This window comes from Desmodus rotundus, chromosome 9 (genome assembly GCF_022682495.2).
Source record: "Desmodus rotundus isolate HL8 chromosome 9, HLdesRot8A.1, whole genome shotgun sequence".
NCBI lineage: Eukaryota > Metazoa > Chordata > Mammalia > Chiroptera > Phyllostomidae > Desmodus > Desmodus rotundus.
Window position 1 is genome coordinate 25,448,828 of NC_071395.1, and position 21,284 is coordinate 25,470,111.

General features: G+C 42.0%; 1 protein-coding gene across 8 annotated transcripts in view; it reads right to left on the reverse strand.

Moving 5' to 3' along the window:
* Positions 1–21,284, reverse strand: part of RAPGEF2 (Rap guanine nucleotide exchange factor 2) — a 216,374-nt gene that overhangs the window by 123,680 nt on the left and 71,410 nt on the right. For 7 of the 8 annotated variants that reach the window (XM_045202499.3, XM_045202500.3, XM_024568781.3 and 4 more), the window contains exons 3-4: positions 20,462–20,518; positions 8,623–8,706 (exon numbers count right to left, since the gene is read on the reverse strand). The exons of the other annotated variant lie outside the window; for it this stretch is intronic. In XM_045202499.3, coding sequence (XP_045058434.2) covers positions 8,623–8,706; positions 20,462–20,518 — 141 coding nt within the window. The remainder of the gene's footprint in view (positions 1–8,622; positions 8,707–20,461; positions 20,519–21,284) is intronic. 8 annotated transcript variants of the gene reach the window in all.

A 21,284-nucleotide genomic window follows, 5' to 3' on the forward strand; every position in this document is an offset into this window, starting at 1 on the left:
CAGGCCGCAATTAGCCTGCGTAACTGCGGAGGGTGTAAGGAGTAATGTAGGCTGGAAACACATTTTGAGCTGCCCAATACCCCTCACTAAGGAGCCTGGATTCTATCTGTTTGGTAGCTGGAAGACAACTAAGCTCACTATGCAAGGGATCAACGAGAAAAGGTCAGTGCTTTTTAGCAAAGACATGGAGACACCATGGAAGGAGAGGAGGCGTACGGGGAGCTACTCCAGTAGAGCAGGTGACATGGGAGCAAAGGCAGTGGAGAGGTGAGAGAGGCAGCTGACTTGCTCCATACTGTCATTTCTAAGTCTCAGTTGTTATTCACTAAAAAACCAACTGTCGGGGGACAAGGGAGAGGGCAGCACTGAGACTCACAGAAACATCCATAGCTGGTGACACAGTTTATTAAAGCATTGGGGACAGGAAAAGCATCGGGTCAGGCGTTGTGTTGGCATCCGGTGCATTCCAGATACGGTACCTCGAGTGCACGGGACCTGGAGCAAATTCACATAAAGATACAGGCGGGCGTTCCATGCACACCTTTAGCTCCTGCACCTGCTCTCCTGTAGTGTTTGCAAATGGCAAAGTACGGACTCCAGCAACGCCCAACCACCCACCTCGTCCGTGCTTGCCCCTAGAAGCTGGAAGCTGATAGGAAACAGATAAACACACACACACAGACATCAGTCAATGACAACGAGTACCAGATGGGCACCCGACACTACCTTTGTTTCAATGACTTCTCTCTCTCTCTCTCTGACTCCTAAATCCCTACCATCGAACTCCCAAGTGTACAGACCTACACCTTTTATCCTGAATCTGCGTAAAAGGGTGATGGTGCTTTCACTCTTCCCAAAGCTGACAGCTCTCCACCCGGTGGGTTTCATCCACTCCTGCAGTGACCTCCCCTCCTTCTTGCCATATCTACTTACTCTTCTCTACTGGATCATTTCCATCAACACACAAACCCGAACTAGCAGCTTCTAATGCTAAAGAAACAAATCGCTCTTGATTTCACAACTCCCAGCCACTACCCCCATTTCCTTGGTTTTCTTCACAGTCAAATTCCTCAAAATGATGAAATCTCTTTTTGGCCAGTTCTTACCTCCCCGTTGTCTCCTCAGCCAGCTCTACTACTGCACTGTGGCTGGTGTGTTCACTCAGGCCACCTATGACCTCCGTGTTGCTAAATCCAAAGGTCAGGTCCCCTTTTTCACCTCACTGAATGTCCCTGCGGCACCAGACAAGCTGACCGCTCTTCCTTTGCACAACACCGTTTAATCTCTTGGCTCTGGTGACACAAGCGCAATCTCTGTGTCTCAGCCCCACACTCCAGGCAAGCACGTAAAAGGCTCTTATTATTTGTAGGATGAATGAGTAAGACAGAAGGATGCGCATGTAAAGGATTGCAGGTGAGCAATTTAGAAGAGAGGTCAGGATAGAAAGGCTCATTAATATCAATTAAGCACCAAGTTGAGGACTCTCTTGAAAAGTCACAACTAACAGTCCAGGGTAATGTTTCATTCTAGAAATCAGCTCTAGTCATTTTGCTCATCACTTTTGATAATCCTCTGGGTAAACAATGCTCCTAAAAGGGAAGTTTTCAGGACACTGCCTCTTGTGGTGATTAGATTTTACACACCAATACTTTAAAAGAACCATATGATTACCACTCATTCTTGATAACTATCTCCTCAACGTAATAATTACTCAACATATGAAGCAGAACACTTTGGCAGTCTTGATACAGATATGTCAGTGTTTTAACACTGCTGCTGCTTAGGTGTGGGGAGGGGGTAGAAATAACTGTAGAAGACAGGAGAAAACAGTCGAGTCCAACAGTGCGTGTGATTGATACACACGCACAACACAGACTTATTTGTGCATATGTGTATACACTTCAATCCAACCATATATTCGGTTATTCATTTATGTTTATATGTGTAGATCGAGTTAAACATTTTTAAGTTAAAATAGATGTAACATTTCCACGATTCCCTACTTGACTATTTCCATTATCTGGCCAACTACATTCAGGCCCCAAATACCTACTTCTTCAAAATAATGTGATAATGGGTGGTATGAGACACTGCCTGAGATAAACAGTTCTTGTACAACTTATTAGAGCTCACTCATTCAGCCATTATTCACCAACTGTAGGTCATTCCAAATATGAATTAAACAAAGTCTTCTGTTTTCTCTTAAAGGAAAGGAGGGGATAATTTTTTCTTTTAAAGAAATAAACAACTTCTAGTAGTGCTGGCTATAAAGAAAACTTCCGAAAAACTTACGTAGCACCTCACTTAATTCTGTTTTTTCCCATGTTTCTCCCCATGGTAGGAGGGAAGGTATCTAGAACCAATACATCATTTTTAAAATTCAGCGAGGACACTTTTATGATAATCTATAGTTTTCCCCCCCCATTTCTTCTCCAATAACCACTCTTTCCTTTCCACGCTTATAATTTGTGCTCCCATTTCTGTGATTTCACCTACACCTGAAAGCAAATCTTATCTGTAGTGCACAATTTTCACAACGCTGATCCTCATTTCTATTCACAGGTTTTGGATACATTTAATGTCCAGTAAAGTCACCTACCCTTCCATAGCATAATTCACCAGGGAATTATTTTTAAAATGCCATGCTCCCTTTTCCAATAAGGTGTCACATGATGTATAACAAAGTTACACTCTCTCAAGAGTATGACTTTCCAATCCCATATAGCTCTTTGCATGAAATGAGGAATACTCTTTAAATGTGCCATCAGTCCCTACTGCACACAGAATCATTCTTCCATTGTTTCACCCTCTTCCGTTACTGTAACAACTACCAAGTTCTCAGAGCAATCAATTAACGTATCGTGTAGCACATGCAAGCATAAAGTAGGCCTGTGATTTTTAAACTCAAGTAGCTCATTGTTTGTCATGAGAATCATAATGAGAATAGTATTTCAGCCTCTCAGAACTGATTAGTTAAATGTCTTGTTTCCCCACTTACCCTCATTAAAGCTGCCAGCTCTAATTTAACATGTGATCATTGAGAGTACCATAGCGTAATTCTCATTTTTAAATTGTGGACATATTTGGTATCAATAACAGAGAAGCACTCATTGCAAATGGACTCAGCCAACACGGTACAAATAAATGATGTGCACATCTCTCCCACCTTCCTGCCAATGTTACCTGACACCTAATTTCCCAACGCTCCAGCCAAGATACGCAGCTTTGTAAATTAGACCTCTCCTTCAGGCCAGCATCACCAGCGCTTTCCCAACTACTCCGTGCCCGAAACTGCACTCGATTCTAGATAACCTGCTCCTGTTGTTGTGCCTGTGTCTGGACTGCCCTCCCTCAGCCCTACTCCTGTGCCATCACTAACGCTCGGGACCATGTCCAGATTTTACTTCCAACCACGGCCCGGCAATCGAAATCGTAAACCCCACTCAGAATGCACTTCCTTAAGTTAAAGTCACTCTTGGTTACCATGCATTACATTAAAATACCTACCCCTATCTCTGAAGGGCTTTTGCATTCTTAGCAGTCTTTGCTATATCAATTTGTTCTGTACTGTTTCACAACACCTGGACAACTTTTCCTGTTTCACACAGAACTGCCTCATCTCCCCACCCAGGTATTAAGTTACATGACAGCAGGGAGTGGGCCATCTTGCTTCCTTTGTATGCTCCAAAACTTAACGCAGAGACCACACAGTACGTAGGAAACTTAATATAAGTTTCAATTAATGTATTAAATAACATGGACATATGCCTCAGAACTGTACCAAACGTATTTTAGAATGAGACAGAGTAACCCGTCAATATGAAAGGGTTACTCCATGAACCGATTCTAACTTTTGATGGCATTTGATCAGTTTCCACGGACAGTGCTCGCCAGTAACGAGCACAACTTCTCCCGACACTTGCTGCGCGCAGATGACTGCCTCCAGGTCTGCCCCTGACACCACCTTGCCGCTAGACTCGCACGTCCCTGCACTGGAAGTGCCACCCTCCGTACGGGTCTTTGTTCCTAGTCCCTCCAGCTCCCAGGTTCAATTCCAACCCTTCTCTTGGCATCTTCCAATTTCCTAGACTCTTGACCAGCCAAGCCTTATCTTTTCCTTCAACCTTACGGCCCCTACCCTGGCACACATTGGTAGGAAGTGAAGAGCTTGTTTACTAATTGCTCTGTTTGTGAAAACATAAAAGTTTTTTACTATTGGAACAATAAAGATATTGTTTCTGACTAAAATGGTGTGCACGGTCATTTCTATTAAAAGGCCCTTTCTTGGAGGCCTCTATGATAAAATTGATTCTATTGAGAAAACCAGGTTCAACGTTTTCCAGGACCATGGCCAACATAAATTCAGAGAAGCATCTGTATAATAATAATGCTTTGTTAAATATCTAGTATTGTTTTTTTGCAAATAGATGTAAAAGTGACTTATATATTAGTAGAAAAAGATTCTAACTCCATGAGTTAACATACAACTTAGGCAAACTATTTCTTCTCTAACAAAGAATCCAAACAGCAAGTTGGAAGTTTAGAGACACAGCCTAAGCCTATCTTTAATACCTAAATTAGAATTCTCAACCCTTCAAAGAAGCCAGCAGACAAAAAATAACATTAATCTAAGTTATTATACTAGGACTTTACTATAAAATAGGCTTCAGCATTTATAAAGTTGGGCAGTTTTAGAAGTGAGAAAATTTAACGTATATAACAATTTTTATTGCAGTGCCTTAAATACACTGATTTAGAGCAAAGTAGGGCAATAAACATTAATATTGGCCTGCCCTTAGATAGAACCAAAAATACATTAAGAAAACCATTTCCTGCCCTGCAACTTTATACAAGATTATTTTCATCCACTGCTTCCCAGCCCCACCGCCATGGCAAATGGCAACTTTGAAAAAATGAGGTGGGTGGGGGACCTCCTTTGCAAGATACTTCACTACCCTCTGGCTGATAGATACCATAGAATTGTGCAGCACACACCTTGCCCAAGGTAGTGACCACACTGCTTTGCCTACAGGTTTGGAAAAACACAGAGTTTATACCATTTGGATATCATCTCTGGCAAATGTCCCCTCTGGCATTTTCCTAGATGAGAATCAGAATAACTTCTGCTGCATTCCTAAGTTACCTTTGCTCACTACCTTTCTGCTCATACAAAGAACCGAAATATATTTTAAATAAGACTTCAAGAAAAATATAACTATAAACCGTACATTGCTTCAAGAATAAAAGTTTTACTTCAAATAAAGAGTTTAGCTCCACCTTAGGGCAACATTATATGTGACAATATTAAAAGTGACATTATAGACACGTACAAATACCGATGTTCAAAACTTGGTAAATCTAATAGAATTACAATAAAACTCATAAAAATGGCATTTTTATCACTGGAATTGCTTAGAGCGGGAAGAGTGAGTTGCTGTCACTGAAAGTCACACAGGCAGTCAAATGCTCCATAAGTGTTCACAATCTTACCAAGGAATAACATGCACCTTTGAACAACCCAAGTAAAAATATGCAACCAAAATTATCTTATCTAAAAAGGAAACAAAAAAAAATTTTAAATAATGAAACCATAAAATGCTGACTTAAACATCAATTGAGAACTGTAATAAAGCTAATGATAGCTGGAAGCCCAATGACAGATTCTCTGCAATGTGTAACACCCTTCTCACGTGATGATATCAGGTGTTTAAGCAATTTCATGAGAATTCGTTAAAAACACGAAACTGTTGTTCCAAGTCCTTTGATGTGTAACTAACTGCTAAGGGTGAATTACCTGTCAAAATGAGTTGAAATTTTTAAGACACTGATCAAAGTACTCATCATACATACTGATAACCAATTTCTAGGCTAACGTGATAAAAACATGGAAAATGTGGAGAATTACCTGTGACCTAGTTATTTTATAAAACCAGCAGACTGGACAGGGAAATAGAAATGACTCACTGATGTCAACCTTTAGCATAGTACCAGTCGAGACTCTTTCATATTAAAACGGTCTCAGTGCTATTCCTAAGGCAACATCTCCAAAGGAAACAAACAACTTGGAGAGAGCAAATGTCACCAGGTGCAACATGAAGGAATAACCTATATATAGCACTAGCTTGTCATTCAGTCTGGAACACCGCTCCTTCCTTCATCCCATTAAAGTACTGACTTGCAAGCATTTGACATGCAGCCAGAGAAAGAGTAACTCATGTCATCTTTTAAAATAATTAGACATAGAGTCCAAAACATGTGTTCATAAAATAGGTCTGAACTGCGAGTCCTTAGAATAACAGTTTTCTGAACATTAGGTTCCTTTCCACAAGTTAGAACAAGCTGCCACTTGACTAGCTGGGGATGGCTGGTAGTCAAAAAAAGACCATCGCAGGCTCCTCACTGTGCTCGCGGCTTGGCGGATGGACTGAGTTCCTATCACAGCCCTTGCAACAGGTGTTGAACAAGTCACTAACCTGTTCTCTTTACAATGCATCAATTTGAAATCATATTCACTATAGCATAATTTACCCTTTATAATTATTAAGTAAATTATGGAAAGTCCAAAAATGGAACATTAAGTAAAAATATGTATAATAGTAAGTCTTTACAAAGAGTTTTTAATAGTATGAGGCAATGCATATATACACACATATTAATTGAAATAAGTAAGAAATTAAATTGTTTATAGAGTACGTTCTTTAGCATGTGGAGTGTAGATATATGTAAGACTATATGGGGAAACACTGAAATATTAAAGATTATCTTGGATGAGAGATTTTAGGTGTTTTTTTTCCTTTTCTTTATCTGTGATAATTTCTATTCCTATTACATTTTACATTAAAATGACATGTAATTTTAAAAACATGCCAGTGCTTAAATACGCTTTGCCTACACCTACTTCCAAGTTCAGAAACAGAGGTAGACGTAGTCTCCACAAAGGACCCACAGCAGCTCCTCAGTTTCAGGGAGTGGGAAAGTGTGGCTATTCAGCTCTCCTTTCCTCTGGGAAACAGAACTCTGCAATCACAGGGGCTGTTTCACAGGGTCACTCCAAGCTTCCTAGACAGAATTCTAGGAATTCTATGCTGCCAGAGTTTTTGTCAGCCATAGAATGCAGCTCAGAATTTTATCTGCCTCAAAAGATCGTTGTAACATTAAATGATTCAATACATATATAGCATTTAAAATGGTGACTGGAAAAGAGGAAGCACTGTCAAAGCCTTAGCTAATTTTCCATCACCATTTTACGACTACTACAACTAGTCCTACTTCTATTACTCCCACTGCCACCGCTGGCACAATTGCTGTCCCTGTCACTTCTGCTACTATAAGAATAGCAAACAAATAGGCCATTGAGCTTCCCGCCCTCATGGGGCCACGTTCCAAAGAGAGCAACGCCCGCCAACCTGGCCCGCCAACCTGATCTCGGAGAAGTGGCAGGGCGCACAGGCCGGGGACCAGCACCAGGGATTGATTGTCTGTCAGCAGACACCGTGGGCCTCCGGCACTTCTTTGCTGCTGTTCTGGCCGCTGGCAGCCGGTCTCTGTGCCTTCTATTACCACACCCAGCACCATGAGAATTACCCCTCCCTATCTCACTGACTCTGAGTTGTCACAAAAATTTGTTCACGTCTCTAAAATAGATTCTTAACATGTCTTTGACCCACTCAGAATTGTTTAGCAAGATTATATTTTCATATTAGGCTACGTTATATATAGATAAGGTAAGGAAGGGGGAGAGGGAGAGTACTAGTCTTTAATAGATTTAGTCAATTTAAATAAAATACATAATTAGTAATTTTAAATAAAGATATTTAACCCGTTAAAATTTTTTAAATCTTTAAAAACAGTATTTATTTGTGAAAAATACACAACTGGGAAAAACAGCCACTGAAACAGTAGCTGATACCCTCAGTCTGGGACCCGAGCACAGACAGCCACTTTTGTAACAGATGAGGTCCCACTCTCTTTGGCTGTAGCTTATCGGAAGTGGAACACATCGGCCCCAAGCCAAGCCAATCAGGTTGTAGCCTGAGGAATCCAAAAAAAAAAAAAAAAAAAAAAAAAGGCACAGGCACCACAGTCAAATGGTGTAAACACTAGGGACATAAGGTCATAAATCAACAGTTGGCACACACGAGCCAAAGTCACAGGGAGAAAAGACATTAATAGCCTTAGAGAGCGGGAAGCCAGTCCACAGACAGATGCAAAAATGAGAGACCATATGGTCCCGAGAGGCAGAAAAGTCAATGACAGTTCCTGACTTTCCATTTCCAGTTCCGAGCGGTCTCAATGAACTTTCTTCTCCTCTCTATGGATGTTTACGAGGTCGCCTGTTATGGAGGCAGATTTTACTCCCTATGAATACACATGTCCTAAATTAGCTTGACATGTTCATGTAACAAATGGACACATCACCAGCATGTCTCTTGTTCCTGCCCTTTGTTAAAGAGATTGAAACAGTGTTTACAACATTAAACAGCCCTTCCTTAAAGATGTATGTATTGATACCCCAAGGCACAGCTTTGCTTTATGTTAGAGGAGGAAATAGGAAGAGAAAGGAGTTCTGCAAAAGGACTTCAAGCTCCATGGATCATCTATTAGAGAATGTCTGTACCATACCTGCTTCTTGGAAGGAACATGGACTCCTTAATGAACACAGAACCGGAAAGAAGGATGTACCAGCAGGTCCCAATATCATCAGGACTGAAAAGGAAATGGAATCAGATGATTATCCAGAACAACAATATAAAAAAAGCAAAACATACGTAGCAAAAAGTACAGTACCCATGTTACTTTCAGAATCATAAAGAATGATGAAATAGCATAAAACATGTCGACAAAAATACCATTATTTGACAACTGGAATCATTTTTTAAATTATTTCTTGTCCCTCAAATAAGCTAAAGATATGTCAGTATATTTAAATATTTTAAATGTTCATAGATGTACGACACTTATCATTTTTAGTTTTATTTTTTTGCTTAACTTTTTGAACTGAAAATACTTCCTGTTGCTTCAGAAAACAGAAAATAGGAAGAGGTAAACAGTGAAACCTGGCCTTCCAACCCTTCCCCCTGTGTACCAAGCTCCCACATTTCCCCACCACACTTCCCGGATAGTCTTTCAGAACTTCTTTATGCATATGCACGTGAAAATAAACACATACTCTCATTCCCTCCACCACCTTTTTTCTTTTCACAGAAAAGACAGCACACTCTACAGCAGTCTTTCCTTTGTGCTAAATCTTAGAGATCTTTCCTGAGAATGTGCCACATTTGATAGAAACAACCCCTTAAGCAGTCACTTCAGTTGTTTCTAATCGTATGCAATTATTTTTTAAAAAATAAATAAAACTACAACTGTAACGAGTAACTGGAAGGACAATTGTTGGGCCAAAGGGTACACACACTGTAATTCTGACGAATATTATATATTACCCTCCACAGGTGGTTGACAACGTGTTCGCCCGCCTGCTTCCCCGTAGTCTCACTAATCTAGCTTGTTGCATTTTTTAGCAGTTTAAAACAACACACATTTATTATTTCTGAAGGGTAGCTAACATACCAGATGAATTTCTTCTTTTATTTTTTAAATTTTATCTTTCAATTACAGCTTACATTTAGTATTATTATTCTTTATTAGTTTCAGGTGTACAGCATAGTGTTTAGAGAATCATATAATTTACAAAGTGTTCCCCCAATATTTCTAGTACCCACCTGGCACGACGCACAGTTATAATAATATTATTGACCAGACTTCCCAGGCTGTGTTACATTTATTTAACAAATATTTAACCATTTTCTGATGAGGGCTGTTCTAAGTGCTTAGACAATTTCAGGGAACCACGGAAAAGATCCCCTCCCCCAAGGAGCTATATTCTGGTGGGACAATACAGATAATAAATAATAAACTGGAGAATTGTAAGTCAGGGGTCTAGAGAAAAAAGTAGCACAGGGTAAGGAGAAAGGGGGTGGGGGTGGCAGTTTTCGATGGGTGGTCGGGACACACTCACTGAGAAGAGTACCTTTGAGCAAAGAAGAGTAAGAGTTAGCAAACCGGGCCCCAAAGGAAGCAGCATTCCAGGCAAAGGGCAGGGCGATCTCCAGAGTAAGCGCAAAGGCCGCAGGCTGGCACCGCCTAGCACGGAGGCCAGCGTGGGGCAGCTGGAGCAGACTGGGTGAGGGGTGAGCCACAGGGGCACAGGGCTTTCCACCAAGGACACTTTCAATCAAACTTTTGAGGCTTTGCCAATCTGCTTGATAAAAATGACATTGAAACCGAGGGTCCTTATGACTTTGATTAAATTTAGCCTTAAATCCTAGCTCTGGAAATCGTAACTATCTCCCTATCTCTCTCTCTCTCCCTCCCCCTCTCTCTGTATATACATACACATGTATATATATACACATATATACATACACATGTATATATATACACATATATACACAGGGTGAGGCAAAAGTAGGTGTACAGTTGCTCATATGGAAAATAATTAATCAATGATAATACAGGAACAACCTGTATCATGTACTCACAACCATACAGCTACTTTTGCCCACCCTGTATGTGTCCCTCAGAGACCCAGCCTTTTCCCCTGATAACCAGCAACCCCAAGCACCACGAGACAGGAGCAGGGACCTGACTAATGGTCACACCAGCTGGACCTCTGGCAGACTACAGATAACATCTTGGCCTAAGTTATGTTTCAACCTCTGAGCCCTAAGGTGGAACAACCCCATGAAGCCAGACAGAGATGGCGGAACAGACCTCACAGCTGCCCCCCAGCCCTAAAGAAACGCTTTATCTCATCAATGCTGTATGTGTCCTTACCTCACCTCTGCCTAAGCAGCTCCCAGCACGACCCCAAACCCCTAACCCACAGTGTTTGTGACCTTGCCCCATATGGTCTGTCGTGTACACGCCGTGGGGACGTTGAGGTTTTGGGGCACTAGCTTCCCCTTCTCCTCCACGGGGCCTTCTCAACAACACAGCCAAGTCCTCCACTGCGGCTCCCAGTGTCCAGTGTTGGGCTCTGCCAGCGCTGGGTGGACAAACGCTTTCTGTTCGGTAACAACAGTGTAGTTTTTCTTTCCATTTCTTTTTCCTGTTAGAAGAGCACTTTTTTTTTCTTATTTTCATGAGTCGTATCTATTTATTTTCCTGGGAAATCGGTGTGCAATTTCTAGCTGATTTTCTACGAAGGCGTGTAATTTTTTCCCTGCCTCGAAGCACTTAGGCAAATTGGCCTTTGGAAAACACGAGTGCCATTTCCCCCAGCGTGAGGCTTACGCTGTGACTTTGTTGATTGCGCTTTTTGCCATGGCTAAGTTATTTTCCTTTATAGAGTTAAGTTTATCAACAGGCTCGGTTACTGTTAAACTGAAACAAAAAGCCAGCCACAGCAAGGGCTTAACCAGGGCGGCTGACCCAGTGGCGTCCCGGACTGGAGACCCAGGCGCTCGCTGTTGCGCTGCCGCCCCTGCCGTGGGCTCCCGGCTCGGATTCTAAGGCGGTGGCTGCAAAGCTCACCACCCTGTCCACGTCCTCGCAGGAGGAAGGGGTGGAAAGGAAGTGCCGAGCACGCCCCATTTCCTTTTTAAAAGTTATAAAATGTTTTTCTCCTTTAAGTTACCATCGCGTTCCTTTTAGGAGTACAGCATGGAAGCTGCACTGGACACTCCCCTCGGACCCCAGAGAATCGCACGTAAGTGCTGCGGTGCGGTCTACGGCAATCTCTGCCAAGTCCTTCCTTTTTATTTTGTAAACAGATTCCAAATGCTTTCAACGGACACTCACCTCTACTCACAATTCTAAGTGACTAAGTTATTTAAAACACCAATCACTATTGCCTAATCATTTTTGTTTTGCTATCTGCTTCTAAAGCAAGTCAGCAGTTGGTCCCCATTTCTCCCAAGTCCATTCTTAACCAATTTCACAACTACTTTAGGCCTCGAGAAAACATTTTTTAAAACTGTCAAATAGGAGTGTAGTTCAAGTGAAACCATAATAGTAAAATGATTTCTCAAATGCAAATGCAAAGTACTTCAAAAAAAATGTAATCCTTTCTCCCAAGTTTTTAATCATTAGGTTTTGCCATCAATCATTTACCTAGTTTCGGGGGAAAAATTGTCGTTCTTAATAAAAGATGACAGCATTATTATTAATTCTGATTTACGTCAAGTAAAAATGTGTTTTGCCAGATGCAAGAACAGTTTAAATTGTTGCAAATAAGTAACTAAGACAGTGAAATAAAAAAGAAGAAAATGAATTATCTTAATCTGCACTTACAGTGGTCCCTTTATCACCAAAGGACGGTCAATGGGAACGATACCTAGAAAACTAGGAAATGAAGGTGCATTACCACTTACTGTGGGGTCTTACGCAAGGCACTACAGCTGCTGTGAGAATCAAATGAGCAATGCTCATTAAAAGCAAATAATAATTATTCGATAGGTTTTTTGTTATGTTAAAAATACACAAATAAATGTCACTGAGGTCTAGATTAACTGTGACAGAGAACAGAACATTCACGGGCAGTTACTGCAGGTTTGTCCATTTTGAAGGCGAAATCGGTCAGGACTAAGTCAACGCCAGCCGAGGAAATGAGCTGTCCTGGCATAAAATATCCGTGAAGTAAAAGGCCGCCCAGTCCAGAGCGGATGAAACACGGTGACAGCAAAGGTTCTGGTACCCTGAACGCTCGCTGACTGCCCTGTAATTAGGGCTGACTCTTCCTATCAGGAAAATCTCGGGGAAGATTTAAGGAAGATAAGGAACTGGTCCTCTCAGCATCTCCCCCTTATTATAATTTTGCTTACCTGATAGATGAGGGTTTCTCTACTCTTCCCCCAAAATTCAAACATTAAACTTATCAGAGCAATATTTGCTTGAGTAGACATCTGTGGAGAATGACCGACCACTCGATTGACATTTATTAGATTTAGAGAGCATTTTCTATGCCAAATAAAATCGCCGTAATTTCTATATTATTGAGTTGTCTGTTAAAAGATTCAGTTTTACAAAAGCTAGTAAGAACTAAGAACACAAAAACAATCTTATTTTAAAGATGTTCTGGACTAGCAGCGTACCAGAAAAGTCCTCTCCTCCCCTCACCTTCCTCCCCCCACCACGGAACCCGTGTTTGGTTTCAGTCCTGAGAAGTCCAGGCTGTGACAGGCTGCCATCAAATCTGTTTTATTTAGTCTTCATGGTCCAGAAAACTCCCCTGACTTTATTAGAACACAGTGTGCTAAGCGTGTTCTCTTTCAGTGATGCCCCAGGCAGCATTTCACTGGGGGGTACAACCTACTCCCCTCTAAGGCACAAATACCCCCCTCCCATAGGGCGGCTGTTACCTGAAGGGTTTTACAGTGATTTTATGTGTGTGAAGTGGTGATTATCCAGGCTTCTTTTTTTTTAAAGGAAAGATGAAAACAAAGCTCTAAGGACAGTACTTAGCAGCAGCGCCAACACCACGCTTCTCTACACTCAGAGGGTAAGCCAAATGAATCCGAGACCTTGCCTGCAGGCACCAAAAGACTCACTAATAGTAGTTATTATTGTCATCATTATCTAGGAATAATGCTGAGAGTTTACTCTGTCTGGGGGTTCTCAAGCTTTAATGTGCATATTAATGATGAAGGATGAGAATTAAAAATGCATGGCCCCAGGATCTGCCCCCCCCCCAGCCCCCCAGTTTCCGATCATTAGGTCCATCACAGTACCTTTTAAACAAATATCCCAGGTGATTCTTATGCATGGGCTTATCAAGTCTAAAAGACCACGAGAAAAACTGTCTCAATATCAAACCCCAAACAGGAACAAATGGCAGAAAAAGACACTGCAACTCTGTCACTCTCGTATGCAATCAGCTGCCTGTGTTGAATTCACCAGTGCTACTTTCACTTTTCTCAAATAATTTTTTTATGTTTTAAAATTATGAGCTATGGAGCCTCTTCAATGGTTGTTGAAATGGCAAAAGCTGAATCTTGGAATAACCCTGACTGAGCATTTCTAAATAACCACCAGTAACAGGCAGAAGAGACAATCCAAAAGATTAAAAAATTACACACAGCAATTGATACACCTACAACTTTTAGACCAAGCTAAGAACTACAAGGGACAGCAGACTTGATTCCAATACATCCCATCCTACGGTGACAAAATGAAGGTCACAAGAGCCCGGGGGCATGACAAGGCGCACGGACACACTCCTGTTTTTCAATGTCATCAACAGGGAGGAAATGAATACAGCCAAAGAAAACAAAAGGAGACAAAATATAAACAGACCATCACAAAATGATCAGACAGAAGGACTACTGAGGCCATCAGGAAGGAGTGGTCCCTAGCGCCCATCATCCCAAGCCTAAACGAATGGCAGGGTTAGACCTGGACTGATGGGGAAGAGGCAAACAGACGAGCTCATCCCACTCCTTTCCCACATTACTTCTTTCTACTCAACACAAACCCACGACCGCTGGCCTGCTGCTGCCCTGTCGTCCCTCCCGCACACTGCCAATCCGCCCAGGATGCCTGCCTCTCCCCCCTTCCTACGTCACGTCATACCTTAGGGCAGCGACTTCCAACTGGCGTGCCAACAGGAATTATTAAAACATGCAATGTCTGATTACTTAGTCAGGGGCACTGACCTCTTTTCCCTTAGACTGTCAAATAAAAAAATGACAACAGCCAACACAACAACAGCCATCTAGTGTGAAGGAATCAAAACTACACATTTTTTTGTCAGATAGGCAAAAAATGCATTTTCGGTTTGAGCGATTAGTTTGTGCGTGCTGTGAGATGGCAGGTTAAAACCTGCTGCCTATGGGAGTGGCTCGGGCCCTATCCCTTCAATGAAATCTTCTCACTCACCATTTTCCAAACTCCAGAATACTTGCCCCATCTCCTTTTATTCTGCTTTATAACGCTGAATCTCCTTTTAGGTAGGTAGTGTGTGCTTCACCTAGTAGAAGCTGGATACTATTTCAGGAGCTCGGGTAAGTCAGATCACAGCATGCTTCTGCTCCCAACCCAAGGGCCCTTAACAGGAGACAGCGAAGCCCTGGGCTTAGCATGGAAGGTAGGCAACATGTTGCCGTGCAAAGGGCAAAGATTGTGGAGCATGTGCGCTCTCATACTGGTCACGTGACCCTGGTGAAGTTAAGTTCTGAGATGCTAGGTCCTCCGCTGCGAAACGGGGAGAGCATACCTTCTTCGCAAGGATACTTGATTTAAGGAAACATGTGTACGGGTACTTTGCTTCACAAGTACATAAAAGTTACTAGTTCTCTTCACCTGTTTCCCTCTCTTACCACATGCCCTGAAAGAGTCAACCTACAACTTTGCTTTCTGCTCCAATCCCCAACACATGCTCTGCTGAACACTTTGCCCTGTTCAGCTATACTAGGCTTTCTCCCCTCCCCTATGCCCCAGGGACTTTGAATAAACCTGCTGTTCCAGCTCTTAAATAATACCTTCTGTCTAATAAACTTACTACTCATCCTTTGAATTCTAGGTTAACTAACATGTCCTCTGCGAAGTGGGCTCGTATCTTGGGTTCCCAGGGCACTTTACACATGCTCATATTAAGCAGTTGCCAGAGTTCGTAATTATTCATTTTAGAAGTCTCCCTTCGTTAGAGCTTTGAAACATCCCTAGCTCATCAGTACCCCCCCAACATATACCCTATATAATGCCTAATTGGTGCTTAGCTTTTTCTTAATGAAAGAATTAATGATTGAATAGACACCAACTCAGATACAGTATTAAAGTGGCTGAAAGTCAAAGACACGGATTTCAATTTACCAGTAACTGGGAAAATAAAGCCAGGCTTAAAGGACTTCCATAGTAATACCCTACAAGTCCACAAGGTGGCGATGTCTCCCCATGAAAGAGCTGTGTATGCTGCTCCACATTTCCCTACTGATAAAAGCAAGAAGAAAATAGCAAGGGATCAAGTTAAAAATTGACAAGGGTGTTGAAAGAGTAATAAGCCAATAAACCAAAAGAAAACTGATTAAATCAGCAAAGGTGATCATTAGAGGGCAAAAAAGTAACATGAAAAAGCTACTTTATCCAGCTGTCAATACAATGAGAAAACTTCAGAGGGGCCCAATCAGCCAAAAAGGCTGCGCACTGGCAATGAAGGCAGAGGGGCTGAGCAGACAGACCTGTGACAGAACGGGAGTGGCTGACTGTTCCCATAAGTGGCCTCAGGTGACCTCTGAAAATGGTTCGCTATTCACTTGACCCAGAAAACTCCCCAAAATCATGTTCACTTTGAGAACGCTTGTGAAACTGCCCGGACCTTGATATGTGTATCAAGGCTACACATATCCAAAAAGCCACCACGTATCTGAAGGATGTCACTTTACAGAAGCAGTGTGTCCCACTGCACTGTTACAACAGAGGAGTGGGTAGGTGTGCCCGGGCCAAACCGTGGTGGCTGGACGCAGGGTCAGGGCCCAAAAACAGTGCTGATTTTTTTGCTGCACACACTTAAAAATGCAGCGAGTTATGCTGTCCTTGAGGGTTTAGATGTAGGCTGAGCACATCACCAACGCTAAAAGTAGGTACTATTATTATTGTTTCCACTTTACAGACGAGAAAAATGAGGCACAGGGGTAGATCAAAAGGGTATTATACTTACCTGGTGAAATTATTTAACATCACAGACTTGGAAGTCACGAGCACACAAACATAATAAGGAAAGTGAATAATCATCTCTTGGTCGTAAAACCAAAGTCGTCCAGTCTTTGATACTCTGACTACACTCCGTTGTTTAGGCTCAAGGAGAACAGGAACAGACAAGTCATCTGCCCCATTAGGTAACAGCAACAGGTCCCAGAAAGACGGGTGGTAAGAAGTTAGCACAGGTTTATATACACCACAAATACACGCAACTAACACAAACTGGTAAGAGTAGAGACATGTTTGTTCAAGGATCACAGAAGAAAACGTTACAATCACCTTTCATAACAACACTGGCCAAATACCAGGAGTCTGACTGAGTTAAGTTAATCTACAATGAGTTTCTGAATTTTGGGGCTTATGAAGTCAAGACCAACTGAATTCCCACAGACTTTTCATTGCGGACTAACATGTCACCTACTTCTAACTAGTCAAAAATGACCCGTTGCTACAATCAATTCTTGCTACAAACTCTAGCCCAAGCACCCTCGATTTAGGATAACCTAAACCACGGCTTTGCATTACCACACAACTCACATTCACGGTCTAACTGGGGCCCATGTGTTTAAGGACACTGAAACATGCCCTCGGTGTGAACGAGTCACAAATGAAACCTGTTACGGAGTCAGGGTAGTGGAGGCAGAGCTGCTGGTGGGTTTCAGCTGCCACCAGCCCCCCGCTGGGGAGGCAGCAGCCGGGAAAGATGACGTGCTTATCCCAACATGTATATAAGCATTATCGTTTTTCTCCTTTTTCTATTTTCTTTTTCCTTAATTAACTGTATCGGGGCGGCATTGGTTAATAAGATCATATAGGTTTCAAGTGCACATTTCCATGGTACGTGAGCTGTACAATATACTGTGTGCTCACCACCCAAAGTCAGATCATCTTCTGTCACCAGATACTTGGCCTCTACCCTTCACCACCTCCCCGCACCTTCCCTGTGGCGGCCGCCACACTTGTCCGTGTCTGTAAGTTTTTGTTTTTCTTCATTTACTTGTTGCTTTCAGTTTTATGTCCCAAATGAGTGAAATCATGGTATTTAACTTCTTCTGTCTCACCTATTCCGCTTAGCATAATACTCTCAAGGTTCATCCATCATTTTTTATAGTGCCATTTTTTACAGTGTCATGGAAGAGGCCAGAAAACGCTGGTGAGTGGGGTAACCGCCAAGGTCGCAGAATCGCAATGTCTGGGCTCAAATCCAGGTCCCCCTTGGAGCAGTGAGACTTGGGACAAGTACCCCACCCTCTCAAAGCTTCAGCCCCTTCATGTACAAAACCGGGGTGATGATATCTACCCTACAAGACAGCTATAAGAAGTACGTAAATTACCACACAGGAAGCACTTATTACAGCACATAGGGCATGGGGGGCTTGTGAAGAGTGTGTTACGTCATCGTCCATACTCCCAAAACCAGGTTTCGGAGGGGAAGGACAAAACAGCAGAGCTGATGCTTACTGTCACTAGACGGGTTCAGTAAAAACCAGTGATACTCAGCAGAGGTTTCCAACCCTCACACCTGCGCACCCATTCCAGTGATGGCAAATGCTCTAAGTTAAGTGCCGCTCAACTTCTTCAAGAGTAAGTTACTGCCCTTGGTGTTAGTCTTCTCCTTATCAGTTATGTCTTGATCATTTACTCTCCCTCTATAGCTGGTATCTGTTCTTTTAAGCCCTGGATGGATATTTACAATTTCCTGCTGAAAAGCCCCTAGATGATTAAGTTTCATAAGTTACAACCTATGAATAGTCCTAGGTCATACCCACCTGTACCTTTTTGTAAAATCCACCCCTGATCTCCCCATTGCTTGAGTCTTAGCCTCAGTTCAAGCCCATGTGACCTCAGACCAGGCAACTGTCTCCTTGCTGAGCTCCCAGCCCATCCGCTCCATCTAATCCACCCTTGGTGTTTCACACATGGGCACAGGCATTTTCCTGGGGTGTGGGGTGGGAAGGATGGCGGGGGCCGGGGGCTCCATCTAATCCACCCTTGGTGTTTCACACACAGGCACAGGCATTTTCCTGGGGTGTGGGGTGGGAAGGATGGCGGGGGCCGGGGGGAGGTTAGCAGGCATCTGGTCATGTCATTTTGTTGTTTGAAAACTGGCCACCAAACTACAGATTGAAAAAGACTTCTGAAAGATACCACAATGGATGGACTTAATTCAGATCTGATTCAAATAAATAAACCATAAAAAATTGGGGGCGGGGAGCATTTAAGATCTTGCTCCCCAGCATGTTGTCAATTCAGCTCAAACAAATTCTCATAAAAATTCTCAAAAAAATATTCTGAGACAAGGAAATTTGAACGTTTTCATGATATAAAGAATTATTTTTTAAAGTTTGATGATATTGTGGTTAACTTTTTTAAAGTCTTTAAAAGTAAAGATACATATCACAATAATTATAAATGAATTGATATGTCTGGATTTACTCCAAAATAATCCATCTGGAGGTGAGACGGGGGGAGGAAAAATGAAACATAATCGGCCACCAACTGGCAAGGCTGGATGATGAGTACATGGGGGTCCACTGTGCTACTGTCTCTATTCGGGGGACATTTGCAATTTGCCACAATAACATGTTATTTGAGAGGGAAAAAAACTCATTTCCGGTTGCCTAAAGAATCAAGACCACTTTTTTAAAACTATACATTTACAAGCAAGTAGGACCAGCCTGCCTCTTCTCTTGACTGGTCACCCTGACCCACACCGCAGGCCGGCCCTGCTGACCTGACCTCGCCACAACATTCAAACTCCAGGTCAGGGCCCTTCTCCTCCCCGTGTCCCTGTGGACACTGTTCCTTCCGCCAAGCAAGTCTGTCTCTCTAACCCAGGACACACTGTTGAGACCTGGTTCCAAGGGCCACTTCTCTGAGGTGCTCCTCATTTCCCTCGAGCCCCCCTGCCCCCTGCCTCCGCAGTTCTGCAGCCCCTCTTGGGGGTCTATACTCTCAGTTACATCGGTTGTTTTTTTGTTGTTGCTGATTCCCTTTTATTCTACATCTACCTCCCTGAAGAGAGTAGAGCTTCCTTAAGGGCGGCAGCTGTGTTTTACTTATTTCAGTAAATACTCCCTATTATATGCATGGAGAGTAATTATGTAATAACTGCTTTGGAGAACAGGAATTAAAGTCAACAGAACAACAGTCAGTCACGGCAACATTAGCAAAGTGACAGACCTGGCAAGTCATAGTCTGCATATCCTGATACCACAACAACAACACGCCGTATGTGTATCACATTCTTTACAAAATTAGTTATCATTTTTGTCAGGAAATACACCACACATCTTGTAAAGGACTATCAATACTATTGAAGGAAGAAACTATGCCTGAACAGATGTGGACAGCTTATTTTCCTGTTTCTGACAGATTATAAGCTAAAATTTGACATTTATGCTACATTTGCATCTCATCTGGTATGGCTGTGGGGATATATGTTTTGCTGTTAAAAAGACTTTATACTATTTCTTATTTCATAACGATACAAAGGTTAAAATACTCCGTGTGAAATAATGTAACTGAATCACACATGAAAGACATACCACCACATATGTGAAGTTATCACCAGCGAAGAGCCGTGAACGTTCACTTTATGTCAGGAAACCGCCGGAACATTTTACATTTCTAAACCGTGTAAAATAAGTGAATGCAAAAATAAGGTAATGCTGACATAACACACTGTTACTAACACTTCTCTGATACTTTAAGGGAAATATTTAGCCAGGCACCATACATTGTGTACAAAGAGAAAGGAGACACCTACTAGTATAAAACTTCATTGGCTTCATGTCTTTCATATCTCACAGTTTCACACATTAACCTGTCAAAGAAAAAGACATGAGTTAAACATCTGGCATGAAAAAAATGCACTCAATGCATTGTACGTGTTTTGAAACTTTGGAACAAAGTTGTACGTGTTTTTGAAACTTTGTAAATGACATTTGGACTATTCTCCAAGGTAAACAGAAAATGAGAAGGAACATTCGAAAGGAAAACCTACCAATGTAAACAGTGATAAAGCCATTCACAGCTCAACATGTTACTTAACATTATGGAATTTCAGACAAAAGTCGGCTTTTATTAACTCAACATTTTAATGACTAATGATTAAATAGAGGCTTTACAACTTTTGAAGAATTGTTATTTCAGCTGATTCATCCCTGAGGAAAAAATTATGTAAATTCTGGGAAACATGAACACATTTTTAAATATTCAAAAGTACTTCAAGAACACCATCTGCAAAAAGCATCCTATTATTTTAAACCCAAATAAAATTTCCCAAAAATATAGAAATTTAAAAGAGAACAGGATGATTATGCCCTGTCTTCTTGTGAAGGAGACAGTACAAAGAAGAAGTCGGCTTGGCTGTAAAAGCTAATATTTTCACAGCACCCCCATTTTGGCCGACAGGGCTACTGGTCTCCAGTCTAGGAGACACTGGGATTGACCCCGACCCATTTTTCTTTCTTCTATTTGCTAAACCCAATAAACACAACATGATTTTTCCCTTGAACACAACTCCCATGAGTCCTCTCTTTCCCTTGTTCTTTCTGCTGCCACCGCCCCACTTTGGGGGTCCTTCCTGC